Source organism: Phaenicophaeus curvirostris, unplaced genomic scaffold (genome assembly GCF_032191515.1).
Source record: "Phaenicophaeus curvirostris isolate KB17595 unplaced genomic scaffold, BPBGC_Pcur_1.0 scaffold_598, whole genome shotgun sequence".
Classification (NCBI taxonomy): Eukaryota; Metazoa; Chordata; class Aves; order Cuculiformes; family Cuculidae; genus Phaenicophaeus; species Phaenicophaeus curvirostris.
This window is the reverse complement of record NW_027207128.1, coordinates 1-22,165: the sequence shown is the minus strand read 5'-3', so window position 1 is coordinate 22,165 and position 22,165 is coordinate 1. Positions and strand designations below refer to the sequence as shown.

The 22,165-nt window shown below is 60.8% G+C and overlaps 1 protein-coding gene and 1 long non-coding RNA gene across 3 annotated transcripts; both read left to right on the top strand.

Moving 5' to 3' along the window:
• Positions 1-812: 812 nt before the first annotated feature.
• Positions 813-6,925, top strand: LOC138735224 (uncharacterized). The gene is made up of 4 exons (XR_011339692.1): positions 813-946; positions 4,117-4,303; positions 6,105-6,147; positions 6,836-6,925. It is a non-coding gene; the product is annotated as an uncharacterized lncRNA (long non-coding RNA).
• A 2,583-nt stretch (positions 6,926-9,508) lies between these two features.
• ISOC2 (isochorismatase domain containing 2) lies at positions 9,509-19,365 on the top strand. Of its 2 annotated transcripts, XM_069883127.1 has the most exons (6): positions 9,509-9,568; positions 13,376-13,539; positions 15,158-15,370; positions 16,648-16,718; positions 17,142-17,259; positions 19,225-19,365. In XM_069883127.1, the coding sequence occupies exons 2-6, from the start codon at positions 13,408-13,410 to the stop codon at positions 19,297-19,299; spliced, it is 609 nt and encodes a 202-aa protein (XP_069739228.1). In that variant the 5' UTR covers positions 9,509-9,568; positions 13,376-13,407; the 3' UTR covers positions 19,300-19,365. The 2 variants fall into 2 exon arrangements, with proteins under 2 accessions (XP_069739228.1, XP_069739229.1); XM_069883128.1 differs by lacking the exon at positions 16,648-16,718.
• Positions 19,366-22,165: the final 2,800 nt, after the last annotated feature.

Sequence of the window (22,165 nt, the reverse complement as noted above, 5' to 3'; positions counted from 1 at the left end):
CTATGGGGCTGGGGGGCCTGTGGGGCTAGTGAGAGCCTGTGTGGGGCTAGTGAGAGCCCAAGGGTGGGGGCCAAAGGCCGGTCTGGAGGGGCTTTAGGGGGGGGCTTTGAGGGGTTTGGGGGGGATTGGGGGGGGCTCTGAGGGGTTTGGGGGGGTCCCGGGGGTCCTGGGGGGCAGCTATGGGGCTGGGGGGCCTGTGGGGCTAGTGAGAGCCTGTGTGGGGCTAGTTAGAACCCAAGGTTGGGGGCCAAAGGCAGGTCGGGGGGTGTTTTTGGGGGGCTTTGAGGGATTTGGGGGGGATTTGGGGGGGCTCTGAGGGGTTTGGGGGGGTCCCGGGGGTCCTCGGGGGCAGCTATGGGGCTGGGGGGCCTGTGGGGCTAGTGAGAGCCCAGGGCTGGTGGCCGAAGGGGGGCCTTGGGGGCTTTTGGGGGGGCTTTGAGGCGTTTGGGGGTGTCCATGGGGGGGCATTTGGCTATTTTGGGGTTCCCCTCCCTCTCACCCCCCCCCATTTTTTGGGGGTTCAGGGCTTCCCCCCTCTCTCACCCCCCTCTCCTTGCACTTTGGGGTCCCCCCTCCCTCTCAATCCCCCCTCCTGCTATTTTGGGGTCCCCTTCCCTCTCAGACCCCCATTTTTTAGGGGTTCAAGGGGGTCCCCTCCCTCTCACCCCCCCCAATTTTTTTGGGGTTCAGCGCTTCCCTGCTCTCTCACCCCCCTCTCCTTGCACTTTGGGGTCCCCTCTCCCTCTCAATCCCCCCGCCATGATATTTTGGGGTCCCCCCCCGACCGTACCCCCACTTTTCTCCCCTAGGTGTGACGCTGAAGCCCCCCCAGTTCCAGGAGCACGACTTCCGCCAGGCCCCCCAATTCCTCACCCCCCTCGTGGATCGAAGCGCGGTCGCCGGCTACACCACCGCCCTCAACTGCGCCGTCCGGGGGCACCCCAAGGTCCGGCCCCCATTTTGGGGTCCCCCCGACCCTGCCCCCCAAGTTTGAGGGGGTTGGGGTGCAGCTAAAGGGCTTGGGGGGCAGTTTTGGGGTCCCCAGCCCTGTCCCCCCCACCCAGATCAAGATACAGAGAACCTGCTGTGGGTGGTTTTGGGGTCTCCCTAAAGCTTTTGGGGTGCCCCCCTAATGGTTTTGGGGTGCAGGGGGTCCCCCTGACTCTGCCCCCCAAGTTTGAGGGGGTTGGGGTGCAGCTAAAGGGCTTGGGGGGCAGTTTTGGGGTCCCCAGCCCTGTCCCCCCCACCCAAACCAAGGAATGGAGAACCCGCTGTGGGTGGTTTTGGGGTCCCCCCTAAAGCTTTTGGGGTGCCCCCTAATGGTTTTGGGGTGCAGGGGGGGTCCCCCCGACTCTGCCCCCCAAGTTTGAGGGGGTTGGGGTGCAGCTAAAGGGCTTGGGGAGGCGATTTTGGGGTCCCCATCCCTGTCCCCCCCACCCAGATCAAGATACAGAGAACCTGCTGTGGGTGGTTTTGGGGTCTCCCTAAAGCTTTTGGGGTGCCCCCCTAATGGTTTTGGGGTGCAGGGGGTCCCCCTGACTCTGCCCCCCAAGTTTGAGGGGGTTGGGGTGCAGCTAAAGGGCTTGGGGAGCAGTTTTGGGGTCCCCATCCCTGTCCCCCCCACCCAGATCAAGATAGAGAGAACCCGCTGTGGGTGGTTCCAGAGGGTTTTGGGGTCCCCCTAAAGCTTTTGGGGTGCCCCCCTAATGGTTTTGGGGTTCAGGGGGTTCCCCCCGACTCTGCCCCCCAAGTTTGAGGGGGTTAGGGTGCAGCTAAAGGGCTTGGGGGGCAGTTTTGGGGTCCCCAGCCCTGTCCCCCCCACCCAGATCAAGATAGAGAGAACCCGCTGTGGGTGGTTAGAGAGGGTTTTGGGGTCCCCCTAAAGCTTTTGGGGTGCCCCTCTAATGGTTTTGGGGTGCAGGGGGGTCCCCCCGACTCTCCCCCCCAAGTTTGAGGGGGTTGGGGTGCAGCTAAAGGGCTTGAGGGGCAGTTTTGGGGTCCCCAGCCCTGTCCCCCCCACCCAGATCAAGATAGAGAGAACCCGCTGTGGGTGGTTCCAGAGGGTTTTGGGGTACCCCTAAAGCTTTTGGGGTGCCCTCCTAATGGTTTTGGGGTGCAGGGGGTCCCCCTGACTCTGCCCCCCAAGTTTGAGGGGGTTAGGGTGCAGCTAAAGGGCTTGGGGGGCAGTTTTGGGGTCCCCAGCCCTGTCCCCCCCACCCAGATCAAGATAGAGAGAACCCGCTGTGGGTGGTTAGAGAGGGTTTTGGGGTCCCCCTAAAGCTTTTGGGGTGCCCCCCAATGGTTTTGGGGTGCAGGGGGGGTCCCCCCGACTCTGCCCCCCAAGTTTGAGGGGGTTGGGGTGCAGCTAAAGGGCTTGGGGGGCAGTTTTGGGGTCCCCATCCCTGTCCCCCCCACCCAGATCAAGGGATGGAGAACCCGCTGTGGGTGGTTTTGGGGGGTCCCTAAAGCTTTTGGGGTTCAAGGGGTGTTTGGGGGGTTCAGGGGGTGTTATTTGGGGGTTCAGGTGAGTTTTTGGGGTTCGGGGGGGTCCCCAACCCTGTGTCCCCCCCTATCCCAACATGATGTTCCCCAAGAACCAAGGATTGGGGGGTTCTTGGAGGGGATTGGGCTGCGTTGGGTGGGTTTGAGGGCTCAGGGGTTGATTTTTGGGGTTCAGGGGGTGGTTTTTTGGGGTTCAGGTGAGTTTTTGGGGTTCGGGGGGGTCCCCAACCCTTTGTCCCCCCCATCCCAAGCTGATGTTCCCCAAGAACGAAGGATTGGAGGGTTCTCGGAGGGTTCTTGGAGGGGATTGGCTTGCGTTGGGTGGGTTTGAGGGCTCAGGGGTTGATTTTTGGGGTTCAGGGGTGGGTTTTTGGGGTTCAGGGGTGGTTTTTTGGGGTTCAGGTGAGTTTTTGGGGTTCGGGGGGGTCCCCAACCTTGTGTCGTCCCCCACCAGCCCAAGAACCAAGGTCGGGGGTGTTCTTGGAGGGTTCTTGGAGGCTTCTTGGAGGGTTCTTGGAGGGGATTGGCTTGCGTTGGGTGGGTTTGAGGGCTCAGGGGTTGATTTTTGGGGTTCAGGGGGTGGTTTTTTGGGGTTCAGGTGAGTTTTTGGGGTTCGGGGGGGGTCCCCAACCCTTTTTCCTCCCATCCCATGGAGTCGTGGCTGTAGAATCAAGGCTTGGAGGGTTCTCGGAGGGTTCTTGGAGGGGATTGGCTTGTGTTGGGTGGGTTTGAGGGCTCAGGGGTTGATTTTTGGGGTTCAGGGGGTGGTTTTTTGGGGTTCAGGTGAGTTTTTGGGGTTCGGGGGGGTCCCCAACCCTGTTTTCCCCCCATCCCATGGAGTCGTGGCTGTAGAACCAAGGCTTGGAGGGTTCTTAGAGGGTTCTTGGAGGGGATTGGCTTGCGTTGGGTGGGTTTGTGGGCTCAGGGGTTGATTTTTTGGGGTTCGGGGGGTGTTTTTTTGAGGTTCAGGTGAGATTTTGGGGTTCGGGGGGGGTCCCCAACCTTGTGTCGTCCCCCCCCCCAGCCCAAGAACCAAGGTCGGGGGTGTTCTTGGAGGGTTCTTGGAGGCTCCTTGGAGGGTTCTTGGAGGGTTCTTGGAGGGGATTGGGCTGCGTTGGGTGGGTTTGAGGGCTCCGGGGTTGATTTTTGGGGTTCGGGGGGTGGTTTTCTGGGGTTCAGGTGAGATTTTGGGGTTCAGGGGGGTCCCCAACCCTGTTTCCCCCCATCCCATGGAGTGGTGGCTGTAGAACCAAGGCTTGGAGGGTTCTTAGAGGGTTCTCGGAGGGTTCTTGGAGGGGATTGGCTTGCGTTGGGTGGGTTTGAGGGCTCCGGGGTTGATTTTTGGGGTTCGGGGTGTGTTTTTTTTGGGTTCAGGTGAGTTTTTGGGGTTCGGGGGGGGTCCCCAACCCCGTGTTGTCCCCCCCCAGCCCAAGAACCAAGGTCTGGGGTGTTCTTGGAGGCTTCTTGGAGGGTTCTTGGAGGGGATTGGGTTGCGTTGGGTGGGTTTGAGGGCTCAGGGGTTGATTTTTGGGGTTCGGGGGGTGGGTTTTTTGGGGTTCAGGTGAGATTTTGGGGTTCAGGGGGGGTCCCCAACCCTGTTTCCCCCCCCCCCAGCCCAAGGTGGTGTGGCTGAAGAACCAAGTGGCCATCGGGGAGGACCCGCGGTTCCTGGCTCGGCACAGCCAGGGGGTCCTGACCCTCCAGATCCGCAAACCGGGACCCTTCGACGGGGGCACCTACGGCTGCCGCGCCGTCAACGAGCTGGGGGAGGCCCTCACCGAGTGCAAGCTGGAGATTCGGGGTACGGGGGGGACCCCAAAACCGGAGGGGGGACCCCAAAGCTTGGAGGGGGACCCCAAAATTTGAAGGGGGGGGGACACTAGGGAGCTGGGGATGGAGAAGTGGGGTCTGCAAGGAGGTGGGAGAGGGGCAGGGGGGGGGTTTCGGGGTGCAGGGGGGGCTCCCGAGGTTCTAGGGGGACCCCGAAATCGGGGGGACCCCAAAACTTGAGGGGGGAGCCCAAAGCTTGGAGGGGGACCCCGAAATTTGAAGGGGTGGGGGGACACTAGGGAGCTGGGGAGGGAGAAGTGGGGTCTGCAAGGAGATGGGAGAGGGGCAAGGGGGGGATTTTGGGGTGCAGAGGGGGCTCCTGAGGGTCTCAGGGGGGTCCCCAAAACTGGGATGGGACCCTAAAACACGGGGGACCCCAAAACTGGAGGGGGGAGCCCAAAGCTTGGAGGGGGACCCCAAAACTTAAAGGGGGGGGAGGACAATAGGGAGCTGGGGATGGAGCGGTGGTGGGAGGGGGGCAAGGTGAAGATTTGGGGGTGCAGGGGGGTATCCCCAATATCTGGGGGGGGTCCTGAGAGTCTAGGGGGAACCCGAAATCGGGGGGCACCCCAAAACTTGAGGGGAGACCCCAAAACTTGGAGGGGGACCCCAAAATTTGAGGGGTGGGGGGACAATAGGGAGCTGGGGATGGAGCAGTGGGGGGAGGGGGGCAAGGGGAAGATTTGGGGGTGCAGGGGGGGTCCCCAATATCTGGGGGGGGTCCTGAGAGTCTAGGGGGACCCCGAAATCGGGGGGGACCCCAAAACTTGGAGGGGGGCCCCGAAATTTGAAGGGGTGGGGGGACACACTAGGGAGCTGGGGAGGGAGAAGTGGGGTCTGCAAGGAGATGGGAGAGGGGCAGGGGGGGGGGTTTCGGGGTGCAGGGGGGGCTCCCGAGGTTCTAGGGGGACCCCGAAATCGGGGGGGACCCCAAAACTTGAGGGGGGACCCCAAAGCATGGAGGGGGACCCCAAAATTTGAAGGGGTGGGGGGACACACTAGGGAGCTGGGGAGGGAGAAGTGGGGCCTGCAAGGAGGTGGGAGAGGGGCAAGGAGGGGATTTTGGGGTGCAGGGGGGGCTCCCGAGGGTCTCAGGGGGGTCCCCAAAACTGGGATGGGACCCTAAAACAGGGGGGGACCCCAAAACTGGAGGGGGGAGCCCAAAACTTGGAGGGGGACCCCGAAACTTAAAGGGGGGGGAGGACAATAGGGAGCTGGGGATGGAGTGGTGGTGGGAGGGGGGTAAGGGGAAGATTTGGGGGTGCAGGGGGGCTCCCCAATATCTGGGGGGGGTCCTGAGAGTCTAGGGGGACCCCGAAATCGGGGGGCACCCCAAAACTTGAGGGGGGAGCCCAAAACGTGGAGGGGGACCCCAAAATTTGAGGGGTGGGGGGACAATAGGGAGCTGGGGATGGAGCAGTGGTGGGAGGGGGGTAAGGGGAAGATTTGGGGGTGCAGGGGGGCTCCCCAATATCTGGGGAGGGTCCTGAGAGTCTAGGGGGACCCCGAAATCGGGGGGGACCCCAAAACTTGAGGGGAGACCCCAAAACATGGAGGGGGACCCCAAAATTGGAGGGGGGGACAGTAGGGAGCTGGGGATGGAGCAGGGGGGGATTTGGGGGTGCGGGGGGGGTCCCCAATATCTTGGGGGGGGTCCCGAGGGTCTTGGGGGACCCTAAAACCGGGGGGGACCCCAAAACTTGAGGAGGGACCCCAAAATAGTGGGGGGGGAGCTGTCAGCACCCCAATTTTTTGCTTCCCCCCCCTTCCAGTGCCCCAGTGAAGGTGAAGGCGGCGCCTGAAGAGAGAGGGGGGGTAATTAAGGGGTTAATTAGGGGGGTTAATTAGGGGGGGTTAATTAGGGGGGGTTAATTGGAGGGGGGTTAATTAGGGGGGATAATTGGGGGGGGTCATTAAGGGGGGTTCTTGGGGGGGTTTAGGGGGGAGGTAAGTGGGGGGGTTAATTGGAGGTGATTAATTGATTAATTAAGGGGTTAATTGGGGTGATGGGGGGTTGATTGGGGGATTAATTAAGGGGTATTTAAGTGGGGGGTTAATGGGAGGTGATTAATTGGAGGGGTTAATTGGGGGGTTAAATGTGGCGTTGATTGGGATGATTAATTAAGGGGTGATTAATTAAGGAGTGTTTGATTAGGAGGGTTAATTGGGGTGATTAATTAAGGGGTGTTTGATTGGGGTGATTAATTAAGGAGTGTTTGATTAGGAGGGTTAATTGGGTTGATTAATTAAGGGGTGTTTGATTGGGGTGATTAATTAAGGGGTGTTTGGGAGGGTTAATTGGGGTGATTAATTAAGGGGTGATTAATTAAGGGGTGATTAATTAAGGCCTGATCAGTTGAGCACATTAATAGGGGGTTCATTGGGGAGGGTTTAATTAGGGGGGGCGACTAATTAAGGGTTAATTAAGGGCTTCATGGGGGTGGTGATTAATTAGGGGGCTTAATTAGGGGGTTAATTAATTAATTACCCCCCTTCCTTCCAGATCCACACCCTGTGGCTACATTTAACCCCCTCCCCCCTCAATAAACTGAGACCCCGTGTCCGTCCGTCTGTCCGGGAGTCTCTGAATGGGGCCTCGTGTCCGTCTGTCCGTCCTGGGGGGCTCTGGGGGGTCCCTCGTGTCCGTCTGTCCGTCCTGGGGGGCTCTGGGGGGTCCCTCGTGTCCGTCTGTCCGTCCTGGGGGGCTCTGGGGGGTCCCTCGTGTCCGTCTGTCCGTCCTGGGGGGCTCTGGGGGGTCCCTCGTGTCCGTCTGTCCGTCCTGGGGGGCTCTGGGGGGTCCCTCGTGTCCGTCTGTCCGTCCTGGGGGGCTCTGGGGGGTCCCTCGTGTCCGTCTGTCTGTCCTGGGGGGCTCTGGGGGGTCCCTCGTGTCCGTCTGTCCGTCCTGGGGGGCTCTGGGGGGTCCCTCGTGTCCGTCTGTCCGTCCTGGGGGGCTCTGGGGGGTCCCTCGTGTCCGTCTGTCCGTCCTGGGGGGCTCTGGGGGGGGTCCCTCGTGTCCGTCTGTCCGTCCTGGGGGGCTCTGGGGGGTCCCTCGTGTCCGTCTGTCCGTCCTGGGGGGCTCTGGGGGGTCCCTCGTGTCCGTCTGTCCGTCCTGGGGGGCTCTGGAGGGGGTCCCTCGTGTCCGTCTGTCCGTCCTGGGGGGCTCTGGGGGGGGTCCCTCGTGTCCGTCTGTCCGTCCTGGGGGGCTCTGGGGGGTCCCTCGTGTCCGTCTGTCCGTCCTGGGGGGCTCTGGGGGGTCCCTCGTGTCCGTCTGTCCGTCCTGGGGGGCTCTGGGGGGTCCCTCGTGTCCGTCTGTCCGTCCTGGGGGGCTCTGGGGGGTCCCTCGTGTCCGTCTGTCCGTCCTGGGGGGCTCTGGGGGGTCCCTCGTGTCCGTCTGTCCGTCCTGGGGGGCTCTGGGGGGTCCCTCGTGTCCGTCTGTCCGTCCTGGGGGGCTCTGGGGGGTCCCTCGTGTCCGTCTGTCCGTCCTGGGGGGCTCTGGGGGGTCCCTCGTGTCCATCTGTCCGTCCTGGGGGGCTCTGGGGGGTCCCTCGTGTCCGTCTGTCCATCCTGGGGGGCTCTGGGGGGGTCCCTCGTGTCCGTCTGTCCATCCTGGGGGGCTCTGGATGGACATGGGGGGTCCCTTGTGTCCATCTGTCCATCCTGGGGGGCTCTGGAGGGTCCCTTGTGTCCATCTGTCTGTCCTGGGGGGCTCTGGATGGACATGGGGGTGACCCTTGTGTCCATCTGTCCGTCCTGGGGGGCTCTGGGGGGTCCCTCGTGTCCATCTGTCCGTCCTGGGGGGCTCTGGGGGGTCCCTCGTGTCCGTCTGTCCGTCCTGGGGGGCTCTGGGGGGTCCGTCGTGTCCGTCTGTCCATCCTGGGGGGCTCTGGGGGGTCCCTCGTGTCCGTCTGTCCGTCCTGGGGGGCTCTGGGGGGGGTCCCTCGTGTCCGTCTGTCCGTCCTGGGGGGCTCTGGGGGGTCCCTCGTGTCCGTCTGTCCGTCCTGGGGGGCTCTGGGGGGGTCCCTCGTGTCCGTCTGTCCGTCCTGGGGGGCTCTGGGGGGTCCCTCGTGTCCGTCTGTCCGTCCTGGGGGGCTCTGGGGGGTCCCTCGTGTCCGTCTGTCCGTCCTGGGGGGCTCTGGGGGGTCCCTCGTGTCCATCTGTCCGTCCTGGGGGGCTCTGGGGGGTCCCTCGTGTCCGTCTGTCCATCCTGGGGGGCTCTGGGGGGGTCCCTCGTGTCCGTCTGTCCATCCTGGGGGGCTCTGGATGGACATGGGGGGTCCCTTGTGTCCATCTGTCCATCCTGGGGGGCTCTGGAGGGTCCCTTGTGTCCATCTGTCTGTCCTGGGGGGCTCTGGATGGACATGGGGGTGACCCTTGTGTCCATCTGTCCGTCCTGGGGGGCTCTGGGGGGTCCCTCGTGTCCGTCTGTCCGTCCTGGGGGGCTCTGGGGGGTCCCTCGTGTCCGTCTGTCCGTCCTGGGGGGCTCTGGGGGGTCCCTCGTGTCCGTCTGTCCGTCCTGGGGGGCTCTGGGGGGTCCCTCGTGTCCGTCTGTCCGTCCTGGGGGGCTCTGGGGGGTCCCTCGTGTCCGTCTGTCCGTCCTGGGGGGCTCTGGGGGGTCCCTCGTGTCCGTCTGTCCGTCCTGGGGGGCTCTGGGGGGTCCCTCGTGTCCGTCTGTCCGTCCTGGGGGGCTCTGGGGGGTCCCTCGTGTCCGTCTGTCCGTCCTGGGGGGCTCTGGGGGGTCCCTCGTGTCCGTCTGTCCGTCCTGGGGGGCTCTGGGGGGTCCCTCGTGTCCGTCTGTCCGTCCTGGGGGGCTCTGGGGGGATCCTTTGTGTCCGTCTGTCTGTCCTGGGGGGCTCTGGGGGGTCCCTCGTGTCCGTCTGTCCGTCCTGGGGGGGTCTGGGGGGTCCCTCGTGTCCGTCTGTCCGTCCTGGGGGGGTCTGGGGGGTCCCTCGTGTCCGTCTGTCCGTCCTGGGGGGCTCTGGATGGACATGGGGGGGTCCCCTGGGTCCCTCTGACCCCGTTAGGCCACGCCCCCTCGCTCAAGCCACGCCCCCTTCCCCATAGACCGCGCTAGCCGAACCCACGTGACCACGCCCCTCATCAGACCACGCCCCCTCAGCTGTCAATCACCCATTGAGGCCACGCCCCCCAAACCGGAAGCCCCGCCCCCTCGGCCCTTCCCCTGCCCCTCAGCGCCGCGCGGCCTATCCGAGCGCGGGACCTCGGGGCCTCCGGAGAGGTAAGAGCCCCCCCACCAGGGGAAACGAGGCCCCCCCCGCGGCTAAACGAGCCCCCCCGAGGTATAAAGAGCCCCCCCCATCTTAAAATACGGAGTTGGGGGGGTTGGGGGGGGCTCCGACCCCTCGTAGGGGCCTCCGACCTTCCCTCCGCGCCGCTTCGAGCCCTTTCCGGGTCCCTCAGGCCGCGCGGGAGGGGGCGGGGCTTAGGGCCCGGGGCTCGGCGCTGATTGGCTGAGGGGGAGGCAGGGGGGCGTGGCTTGTGGGGAACTAGGGGGGCGGGGCCCGGAGCTCCGCGCTGATTGGCTGCTCGGGGGGGCGGGGTGGAGTGGGAGGAGCGATCACGTGACCCGCGGTTGTCACGTGACCCGGGGCAGCGGCCGGAGCGCGCGCGCGTCTCGTGATCTGAGCCGGGTTTTTGCGGGGGGCGGGGGGCCCCGGCGCGTGCGGGGTCACGTGAGCCTCGTGCGGGCTCCGGCGGCGCGTCACGTGACCCGCACCGGCGCGCGCTCCTGTCACGTGACACGCGTGTGAGCCGGGGTGGGTCACGTGGCACGTGTGTGAGGCAGTGTGGGTCACGTGACATGCGTGTGAGCTCACAAATGGGTCACGTGACCTGAGTCTGAGCCGCTGTGGGTCACGTGACACGAGTGTGAGCTCACACCTGGGTCACATGACCTGAGTCTGAGCCGCTGTGGGTCACGTGACACGAGTGTGGGGTCACATGACACGAGTGTGAGCTCACAAATGGGTCACATGACCTGAGACTGAGCCGCTGTGGGTCACGTGATGCGAGTGTGAGCTCACAAATGGGTCACATGACTTGAGTGTGAGCGGCTGTGGGTCACGTGACACGAGTGTGAGCTCACACCTGGGTCACATGACCTGAGTCTGAGCTGGTGCAGATCACATGACATGAGTGTGAGCTCACACCTGGGTCACATGACCTGAGCCTGAGCCGCTGTGGGTCATGTGACACGAGTGTGAGCTCACAAATGGGTCACATGACTTGAGTGTGAGCGGCTGTGGGTCACGTGACACGAGTGTGAGCTCACACCTGGGTCACATGACCTGAGTCTGAGCCGGTGCAGATCACATGACACGAGTGTGAGCTCACACCTGGGTCACATGACCTGAGTCTGAGTCGCTGTGGGTCACATGACACGAGTGTGGGGTCGCATGACACGAGTGTGAGCTCACAAATGGGTCACATGACCTGAGACTGAGCCGCTGTGGCTCACGTGACACGAGTGTGAGCTCACACCTGGGTCACATGACCTGAGTCTGAGCTGGTGCAGATCACATGACATGAGTGTGAGCTCACACCTGGGTCACATGACCTGAGCCTGAGCCGCTGTGGGTCATGTGACACGAGTGTGAGCTCACAAATGGGTCACATGACTTGAGTGTGAGCGGCTGTGGGTCACGTGACACGAGTGTGAGCTCACACCTGGGTCACATGACCTGAGTCTGAGCCGGTGCAGATCACATGACACGAGTGTGAGCTCACACCTGGGTCACGTGACCTGAGTCTGAGCCGCTGTGGGTCATGTGACACGAGTGTGAGCTCACACGTGGGTCACAAGACATGAGTGTGAGCTCACACCTGGGTCACATGACCTGAGTCTGAGTCGCTGTGGGTCACATGACACGAGTGTGGGGTCGCATGACACGAGTGTGAGCTCACAAATGGGTCACATGACCTGAGACTGAGCCGCTGTGGCTCACGTGACACGAGTGTGAGCTCACACCTGGGTCACATGACCTGAGTCTGAGCTGGTGCAGATCACATGACATGAGTGTGAGCTCACACCTGGGTCACATGACCTGAGCCTGAGCCGCTGTGGGTCATGTGACACGAGTGTGAGCTCACAAATGGGTCACATGACTTGAGTGTGAGCGGCTGTGGGTCACGTGACACGAGTGTGAGCTCACACCTGGGTCACATGACCTGAGTCTGAGCCGGTGCAGATCACATGACACGAGTGTGAGCTCACACCTGGGTCACGTGACCTGAGTCTGAGCCGCTGTGGGTCATGTGACACGAGTGTGAGCTCACACGTGGGTCACAAGACATGAGTGTGAGCTCACACCTGGGTCACATGACCTGAGTCTGAGTCGCTGTGGGTCACATGACACGAGTGTGGGGTCGCATGACACGAGTGTGAGCTCACAAATGGGTCACATGACCTGAGACTGAGCCGCTGTGGCTCACGTGACACGAGTGTGAGCTCACACCTGGGTCACATGACCTGAGTCTGAGCTGGTGCAGATCACATGACATGAGTGTGAGCTCACACCTGGGTCACATGACCTGAGCCTGAGCCGCTGTGGGTCATGTGACACGAGTGTGAGCTCACAAATGGGTCACATGACTTGAGTGTGAGCGGCTGTGGGTCACATGACACAAGTGTGAGCTCACACCTGGGTCACATGACTTGAGTGTGAGCGGCTGTGGGTCACATGACACAAGTGTGAGCTCACACCTGGGTCACATGACTTGAGTGTGAGCGGCTGTGGCTCACGTGACATGAGTGTGAGTTCACACCTGGGTCACATGACTTGAGTGTGAGTGGCTGTGGGTCACGTGACACAAGTGTGAGCTCACACCTGGGTCACATGACCTGAGTCTGGGCCGGTTTGGGTCACGTGACATGTGTGTGAGCTCACACGTGGGTCACAAGACATGAGTGTGAGCTCACACCTGGGTCACGTGACCTGAGTCTGAGCCACTGTGGGTCACGTGACACGAGTGTGAGCTCACAAGTGGGTCACATGACCTGAGTCTGAGCCGGTGCAGATCACATGACACGAGTGTGAGCTCACAAATGGGTCACATGACCCGAGTCTGAGCCGGTGCAGATCACATGACATGAGTGTGAGCTCACACCTGGATCACATGACCTGAGTCTGAGCCGCTGTGGGTCACGTGACACGAGTGTGAGCTCACACCTGGGTCACATGACCTGAGTCTCAGCTGCTGTGGGTCACGTGACACGAGTGTGAGCTCACACCTGGGTCACATGACCTGAGTCTGAGCCGCTGTGGCTCACATGACACGAGTGTGAGCTCACACCTGGGTCACATGACCTGAGTCTAAGCCGATGTGGGTCACATGACACGAGTGTGAGCTCACACCTGGGTCACATGACACGAGTGTGAGCTCACACCTGGGTCACATGACCTGAGTCTGAGCCGCTGTGGCTCACATGACACGAGTGTGAGCTCACACCTGGGTCACATGACCTGAGTCTAAGCCGATGTGGGTCACATGACACGAGTGTGAGCTCACACCTGGGTCACATGACACGAGTGTGAGCTCACACCTGGGTCACATGACCTGAGTCTGAGCCGGTGCAGATCACATGACACGAGTGTGAGCTCACACCTGGGTCACATGACACGAGTGTGAGCTCACACCTGGGTCACGTGACCTGAGTCTGAGCCACTGTGGGTCACGTGACACGAGTGTGAGCTCACAAGTGGGTCACATGACCTGAGTGTGAGCTGCTGTGGCTCACATGACACGAGTGTGAGCTCACAAATGGGTCACATGACCTGAGTCTGAGCCGCTGTGGCTCACATGACACGAGTGTGAGCTCACACCTGGGTCACATGACCTGAGTGTGAGCCGCTGCGGGTCACGTGACCCCCGTGCGAGCTCCCACTCGCTCCCCTTGTGACCCCCCCCCCGCCTCGCGCGTCTCCCGTGTCACCGCCAGGCGGTGACACGGGAGACGCGCGAGGCGGGGGGGGGGGGGGGTGGAGCTCGCACGTGGGCCTCGTGCCACGCGTCCTCGTGCCTCCAGGTGCCCCTTGCACACACGCGTGTGCGAGCGCCATGGCCGCCTCCCGCCTGGGCCTCCTGGCCCCGTCCCGCTCGGTCCTTTTGCTCTGCGACCTCCAGGAGCGATTCCGACACTCGGTCGCCTTCTTCCCCGAGGTCGTCGCCGTCGCCAGCCGCGTCCTCCAGGTGGAACCCCCAAATCTGACCCCCCCAAACCCCTTGAACCCCCATATCAGATCCCCCAAACCCCTGACACCCCCATATCTGACCCCACTGAACCCCTGAACCCCCATATCTGACCCCCCCCAAACCCCTGACACCCCCATATCTGACCCCCCAAACCCCTTGAACCCCCATATCCGACCCCCCAAACCCCTGAACCCCCATATCTGACTCCCCCAAACCCCTTGAACCCCCAAATCTGACCCCCCCAAACCCCTGGGACCCCAATATCTGACCCCACTGAACCCCCAAACCCCCATATCTGACCCCCCCAAACCCCTGACACCCCCATATCTGACCCCCCAAACCCCTTGAACCCCCATATCTGACCCCCCTCAAACCCCTTGAACCCCCATATCTGACCCCCCCAAACCCCTCAACCCCCAAATCTGACCCCCACAAACCCCTTGACACCCCCATATCTGACCCCACTGATCCCCCAAACCCCCATATCTGACCCCCCAAACCCCTGACACCCCCATATCTGACCCCACTGAACCCCCAAACCCCCATATCTGACCCCCCAAACCCCTGACACCCCCATATCTGACCCCCCCAAACCCCTTGAACCCCCATATCTGACCCCTCAAACCCCTGAACCCCCATATCTGACCCCCCCAAACCCCTAGTACCCCAATATCTGACCCCCAAACCCCCGTGAACCCCCAAATCTGACCCCCCCAAAACCCCTGACACCCCCATATCTGATCCCCCAAACCCCTTGAACCCCCATATCTGACCCCCCCAAACCCCTAGGACCCCAATATCTGACCCCCCAAACCCCTTGAACCCCCATATCTGACCCCACTGAACCTCCAAACCCCCATATCCGACCCCCCAAACCGCTTGAACCCCCATATCTGACCCCCCAAACCCCTTGAACCCCCATATCTGACCCCCCCAAACCCCTGACACCCCCATATCTGACCCCACTGAACCCCCAAATCCCCATATCTGACCCCCCCAAACCCCTAGGACCCCAATATCTGACCCCACTGAACCCCCAAACCCCCATATCCGACCCCCCCAAACCCCTTGAACCCCCAAATCTGACCCCCCAAACCCCTGAACCCCCATATCTGACCCCCCAAACCCCTTGAACCCCCATATCTGACCCCCCCAAACCCCTGACACCCCCATATCTGACCCCCCAAACCCCTTGAACCCCCATATCTGACCCCCAAACCCCTTGAACCCCCATATCTGACCCCCCCAAACCCCTAGGACCCCAATATCTGACCCCCAAACCCCCTGACACCCCCATATCTGACCCCACTGAACCCCCAAACCCCCATATCTGACCCCCCCAAACCCCTGACACCCCCAAATCTGACCCCCCCAAACCCCTTGAACCCCCATATCTGACCCCCCAAACCCCTTGAACCCCCATATTTGACCCCCCCAAACCCCTTGAACCCCCAAATCTGACCCCCCAAACCCCTTGAACCCCCATATCTGACCCCCCCAAACCCCTAGGACCCCAATATCTGACCCCACTGAACCCCCAAACCCCGATATCTGACCCCCCTGAGCCCCCCAAACCCCCTGGGACCCCAATATTTCCCCCCTCCTTTCCCCTCAGGGCTGCCGGGTTTTGGGGGTGCCGGTGGTGGTGACCGAGCAGCGCCCCGACATCCTGGGTCCCACCGTGCCCGAGCTGGGGGTTCAGGACCTCCCCAAGCACCCCAAAACCTGCTTCAGCATGTTGGTGCCGGCGGTGGAGGCCGAGCTCAGGGCGAACCCCAAAATCGAAGCCGCCATCCTCTGCGGCATCGAGACCCAGGCCTGCATCATGGTCAGAGGAGGGGGGCACCCCAAAATTTTGGGGGGGTCACATGAGCTTTTGGGGGGGACCCAGGGGGCTGAGGGGGCTGGGGGAGCCAGGATTTGGGGGAGGGGGACCCCAAAATCGAAGCCGCCATCCTCTGCGGCATCGAGACCCAGGGCTGCATCGTGGTCGGGGGGGGCACCCCAAAATTTCTGGGGGGTCACATGAGCTTTTGGGGGGGACCCAGGGAAATAGAGGGCTGGGGGGGGTCAGATATGGGGGTTCAAGGGGCTTGGGGGTTCAGATATGGGGGTTCAAGGGGTTTGGGGGGTCAGATATGGGGGTCCCAGGGATTTTGGGGGTTCAGAGGGGTCAGATATGGGGGTTCAAGGGGTTTGGGGGGGTCAGATATGGGGGTTCAAGGGGTTCAGAGGGGCCAGATATGGGGGTTCAAGGGGTTTGGGGGATCAGATATGGGGGTTCAAGGGGTTTGGGGGGGTCAGATATGGGGGTTCAAGGGGTTCAGGGATTTTGGGGGGTCAGTGGGGTCAGATACGGGGGTCCCAGGGGTTTGGGGGGGTCAGATATGGGGGTTCAAGGAGTTTGGGGGGTCAGATATGGGGGTTCAAGGGGTTTGGGGGGGTCAGATATGGGGGTTCAGGGGTTTGGGGGGGTCAGATATGGGGGTTCAAGGGATTTGGGGGGTCAGATATGGGGGTCCCAGGGGTTTGGGGGGGTCAGATATGGGGGTTCAAGGGGTTTGTGGGGGTCAGATATGGGGGTTCAAGGGGTTTGGGGGGGTCAGATATGGGGGTTCAAGGAGTTTGGGGGGGTCAGATATGGGGGTTCAGGGGTTTGGGGGGGTCAGATATGGGGGTTCAAGGGATTTGGGGGATCAGATATGGGGGTCCCAGGGGTTTGGGGGGTCAGATATGGGGGTTCAAGGGGTTTGGGGGGTCAGATATGGGGGTCCCAGGGGTTTGGGGGGGTCAGATATGGGGGTTCAAGGGGTTTATGGGGGTCAGATATGGGGGTCCCAGGGGTTTTGGGGGGTCAGATATGGGGCCAGATATGGGGGTTCAAGGGGTTTGGGGGTGTCAGATACGGGGGTCCCAGGGCTTTGGGGTGGGGGGGGGACACCCCAAATTTGGAGTTTGAAGGGAACTTAAGGATTTGGGGGGGGGCAGACCCAGGAATTTGGGGGGCTGGAAGGGATTTTGGGGGGGTCCCAGAGATTTGGGGGGGTTGTGGGGGGTTCTGGAGGGGCTACTAAATTTGGGGTGCCCCCCCCCCCCCAAAAAAAGCAAACGGCGCTGGATCTACTGGGGAGGGGGCTCGATGTCCACGTGGTGGTCGACGCCTGCTCCTCCCGCAGGTTTTTGGGGTTCGGGGGGGAAATTTTGGGGTTCGGGGGGGGTCTCTAAGGGAATTGGGGGGGTCTCTAAGGGAATTGGGGGGTCTGGGGGGGTCTATAAGGAAATTGGGGGGGTCTAAGGAGTTTTTTGGGGGGTCTAAGTGGGTTTTGGGGGGTTTGGGGGGGTCGGGGGTTGGATTTGGGGGTTCAGGGGGTGGTTTTGGGGTTCAGGGGGGGTTGGGGGGGGTCTCTAAGGGAATTGGGGGGGTCTGAGGGGGCGTTATAGAGGCTTTAGGGGCTATCGGGGGCGTCTAAGGGGGTTTTTAGGGGGGTGTAAGTGGATTTTGGGGGGTTTGGGGGGGGTCGGGGGTTGGATTTGGGGGTTCAGGGGGAGGTTTTGGGGTTCAGGGGGGGTCCCTGACCCCCCCCCCCCCCCCCCCCCAGCCAGCTGGATCGCGTGGTGGCTCTGGGGAGACTGAGGCAGAGCGGAGCCTTCCTGAGCACCAGCGAGAGCCTCCTCCTCCTGCTGCTGCGCGACGCCCAGCACCCCCACTTCAAGCACGTACGGACCAGTATAAACCAGTATAGACCAGTATAAACCAGTATAGACCAGTTAGACCAGTCCAGACCAGTTAAACCACTCAAACCAGTCCATACCAGTCAAACCAGTCCCTTCCAGTTCATTCCAGTCGCTCACAGTCCCTCCTAGTCGTGTGCTTCAAGGATGTATGGACCAGTATAAACCAGTATGGACCAGTATGGACCAGTATAAACCAGTATGGACCAGTTAGACCAGTCCCAGCTAGTTAAACCACTCAAACCAGTCCATACCGGTCAAACCAGTCCCTTCCAGTTCATTCCCGTCGCTCCCAGTCACTCCTAGTCGCGTCCTTCAAGGATGTATGGACCGGTATAGACCAGTATGGACCAGTATAAACCAGTATGGACCAGTATAAACCAGTATAGACCAGTATAGACCAGTCCCAGCTAGTTAAACCACTCAAACCAGTCCATACCAGTCACTCCCAGTCCATACCAGTCGCTCACAGTCACTCCTAGTCGCGTCCTTCAAGGATGTATGGACCAGTATAAACCAGTATGGACCAGTATAAACCAGTGTGGACCAGTATAAACCAGTATGGACCAGTTAGACCAGTCCCAGCTAGTTAAACCACTCAAACCAGTCCATACCAGTCACTCCCAGTCCATACCAGTCACTCACAGTCCCTCCTAGTCGCGTGCTTCAAGGATGTATGGACCAGTATAAACCAGTATGGACCAGTATAAACCAGTATAGACCAGTTAGACCAGTCCCAGCTAGTTAAACCACTCAAACCAGTCACTCCCAGTCCATACCAGTCACTCCCAGTCACTCCTAGTCGTGTGCTTCAAGGATGTACGGACCAGTATAGACCAGTATGGACCAGTATAGACCAGTATGGACCAGTATAAACCAGTATGGACCAGTTAGACCAGTCCCAGCTAGTTAAACCACTCAAACCAGTCCATACCAGTCACTCCCAGTCCATACCAGTCGCTACCAGTCACTCCTAGTCGCGTCCTTCAAGGATGTACGGACCAGTATAGACCAGTATGGACCAGTATAAACCAGTATAGACCAGTATAAACCAGTAGAGACCAGTAGAGACCAGTCCAGACCAGTTAAACCACTCAAACCAGTCCATACCAGTCAAACCAGTCCCTTCCAGTTCATTCCAGTCGCTCCCAGTCCCTCCTAGTCGCGTCCTTCAAGGGTGTATGGACCAGTATAAACCAGTATGGACCAGTATAAACCAGTATGGACCAGTTAGACCAGTCCCAGCTAGTTAAACCACTCAAACCAGTCCATACCAGTCACTCCCAGTCCATACCAGTCGCTCACAGTCACTCCTAGTCGCGTGCTTCAAGGATGTATGGACCAGTATAAACCAGTATGGACCAGTATAAACCAGTATGGACCAGTATAAACCAGTATAGACCAGTAGAGACCAGTCCCAGCTAGTTAAACCACTCAAACCAGTCCATACCAGTCACTCCCAGTCCATACCAGTCACTCCCAGTCCATACCAGTCACTCACAGTCACTCCTAGTCGCGTGCTTCAAGGATGTATGGACCAGTATAGACCAGTATGGACCAGTATAAACCAGTATGGACCAGTATAAACCAGTATGGACCAGTATAAACCAGTTAGACCAGTCCCAGCCTGTTAAACTAGTCAAACTAGGCCCTACCAGTCAAACCAGTTCATACCAGTGACTTCCAGTTACTCCCAGTCCCCCCCAGTCCCTTCCCAGTCCCTCCCAGTCCCTCCCAGTCGATTGGGGACTGGTTAGGGGCTGGTTAGCAGGTAGTTAGGGGCTGGTTAGCAGGTTAGTTGAGGTCTAGTTAGGGGCTGTCCTTGGGGACTAGTTAGGATCCGCTTCGCGCGTTGCCTGCAGCCGCTCAGGGGCGGCGTAACGACTAGTTAGGGCTGGTTAACGACTAGTTAGCGGCTAGTTAACCGGGTTAACGCCTCTTTCCCCTCAGATCCTGCAGCTGATCAAGGAGCCGGCGCCGGACTCGGGGCTCTTGCCCCTTTTGGGGGCGCTGGGGGGGCTCTGACCCCCCCCCCCCAAAAAAAACACCCCCCGGGGGGGCAATAAATGAATCCCCCCCCCCCCCAAAAAAGCCTCTTGGAGTGGTTGGGGGGGGTTGGGGGGGGGACAGGGGGGTCTTGGGGGTGGGGGGGGCCCTAAAATGGGGAGGGGGGGGTCCCTATGGATGAGAAATTGGGGTGGGGGGGTCCTAGGAGATGGGGGGGGGGCCCTAAATTGGGGAGGGGGGGGTCCCTATGGATGAGAAATTGGGGGGGGGTCCTGGGTGGGGGTCCCTATGGATGAAGAATTTCGGGGGGTGGGGGGGTGTCTTGGGGGGGGTCCTGGGAGATGGGGGGTGGCCCTAAAATAGGGAGGGGGGGTCCCTATGGATGAGAAATTGGGGTAGGGGGGGGGTCCTAGGAGATGGGGGGGGCCCTAAAATGGGAGGAGGGGGGGGTCCCTATGGATGAGAAATTGGGCGGGGGGGGGGGTCCTAGGAGATGGGGGGGGCCCCTAAATTGGGGAGGGGGCGGGTCCCTATGGATGAGAAATTGGGGTGAGGGGGGGTCCTAGGAGATGGGGGGGGGCCCTAAAATGGGGGAGAGGGGGTCCTGGGAGGGTCCTGGAGATGGGGGGGGCCCTAAAATAGAGGAGGAGGGGGGTGTCTTTTAATTAACCCTCGCTCTTCTTCTTAATGAAAAGGGGGGGGGCGCCTCAGGCCCCGCCCCCCCGCCCCCCCATTGGCCTGCTTCTCAGCCAATCAACGACCCCGCCCCCTTAATCCAAAAACCAACCCCCCCCCCCCCCCCAATTCCTTCCCCCCACCCCCCCCCCCCCCCCAGCTGCTTCCATCCCACCGGGGGCTGCGTCCTCTGGGGGCTCCGCTTAGGGACCCCCCCCCCCCCAAAAATATAACCCCCCCCCACCCCGGGACCCCCCCCCCAAAGCCTCCAGGACCCCCCCAAAAACCTCAGGACCTCCCCGGACCCCCCCCGGGACCCCCAATTCCCCCCCCAGGACCCCCAGGACCCCCCCAAACCCCTTCGAACCCCCCCCGGGACCCCCAATTCCCCCCCAGGACCCCAGGACCCCCCAAATCCTTTGACCCCCCCCGGGACCCCCAATTCCCCCCCAGGACCCCCAGGACCCCCCAAACCCCTTCAACCCCCCCCCGAGACCCCCAATTCCCCCCCCCAGGACCCCCCCAAAAATCCAGGACCCCCCCAAACCCCTTCGAGCCCCCCCCCGGGACCCCCAATTCCCCCCCAGGACCCCCCCAAAAATCAGGACCCCCCGTTTTGGCTCCGGTAAGTGATGGGGAGGGGGAGGGGAGGGGGAGGTGGGGGGGAGGAGGGGGGGTCTGTGAGGGGTCCCCCCCCCCCAGCTCGGTGGTTGCCATGGGAACGGGGGATGGGGAGCGTGGAGGGTGAGTGTGAGGGTGAGTGTGAGGGTGAGTGTGAGCGTGAGTGTGAGAGAGAGTGTGATGGGGGACAATGAGTGTGAGAGTGAGTGTGAGAGTGGGGGGGCAGTGAGTGTGAGAATGAGTGTGATGGGGACAATGAGTGTGAGATTGAGTGTGAGAGTGAGTGTGATTGGGGACAGTGAGTGTGAGAGGGAGTGAGTGTGAGAGGGAGTGAGTGTGAGAGAGAGTGAGTGTGAGAATGAGTGTGATGGGGGACAATGAGTGTGAGAGTGAGTGTGAGAGTGGGGGGGCAGTGAGTGTGAGAATGAGTGTGATGGGGGACAATGAGTGTGAGAATGAGATGAGTGTGAGAATGAGTGTGATGGGGACAATGAGTGTGAGAATAAGTGAGGGTGAGAATGAGTGTGATGGGGACAGTGAGTGTGAGAGTGAGTGTGAGAGTGGGGGGGCAGTGAGTGTGAGAGAGAGTGAGTGTGAGAATGAGTGTGATGGGGACAATGAGTGTGAGAATAAGTGAGTGTGAGAATGAGTGTGATGGGGACAGTGAGTGTGAGAGTGAGTGTGAGAATGAGTGTGATGGGGACAATGAGTGTGAGAGTGAGTGTGAGAGTGGGGGGGCAGTGAGTGTGAGAGAGAGTGAGTGTGAGAGAGAGTGAGTGTGAAATGAGTGTGATGGGGACAATGAGTGTGAGAATGAGTGAGTGTGAGAATGAGTGAGAGAATGAGTGTGATGGGGGACACGGAGTGTGAGAGAGAGTGAGTGTGAGAATGAGTGTGAGAATGAGTGTGATGGGGACTATGAGTGTGAGAGTGAGTGGGTGTGAGAATGAGTGTGATGGGGACAGTGAGTGTGAGAGTGAGTGTGAGAATGAGTGTGATGGGGACAATGAGTGTGAGAGTGAGTGTGAGAATGAGTGAGTGAGTGTGAGAATGAGTGTGATGGGAGACAGTGAGTGTGAGAGTGAGTGTGAGAGTGGAGGGGCAGTGAGTGTGAGAATGAGTGAGTGAGTGAGTGTGAGAATGAGTGTGATGGGGATGCAGAGTGTGAGAGTGAGTGTGAGAGTGAGTGTGATGCTGAGTGTGATGGGGGGACACGGAGTGTGAGAGTGAGTGTGAGAGTGGAGGGGCAGTGAGTGTGAGAATGAGTGAGTGAGTGTGAGAGTGAGTGTGATGGGGGACACGGAGTGTGAGAGAGAGTGAGTGTGAGAATGAGTGTGAGAATGAGTGTGATGGGGACTATGAGTGTGAGTGTGAGAGTGAGTGTGAGAATGAGTGAATGTGAGAATGAGTGTGATGGGGACACGGAGTGTGAGAGTGAGTGTGAGATGAGTGAATGTGAGAATGAGTGTGATGGGGGACACGGAGTGTGAGAGTGAGTGTGATGCTGAGTGTGACACTGAGTGCGATGGGGGGACAATGAGGTGTGAGAGTGAGTGAGGGTGATGCTGAGTGTGAGAATGAGTGTGAC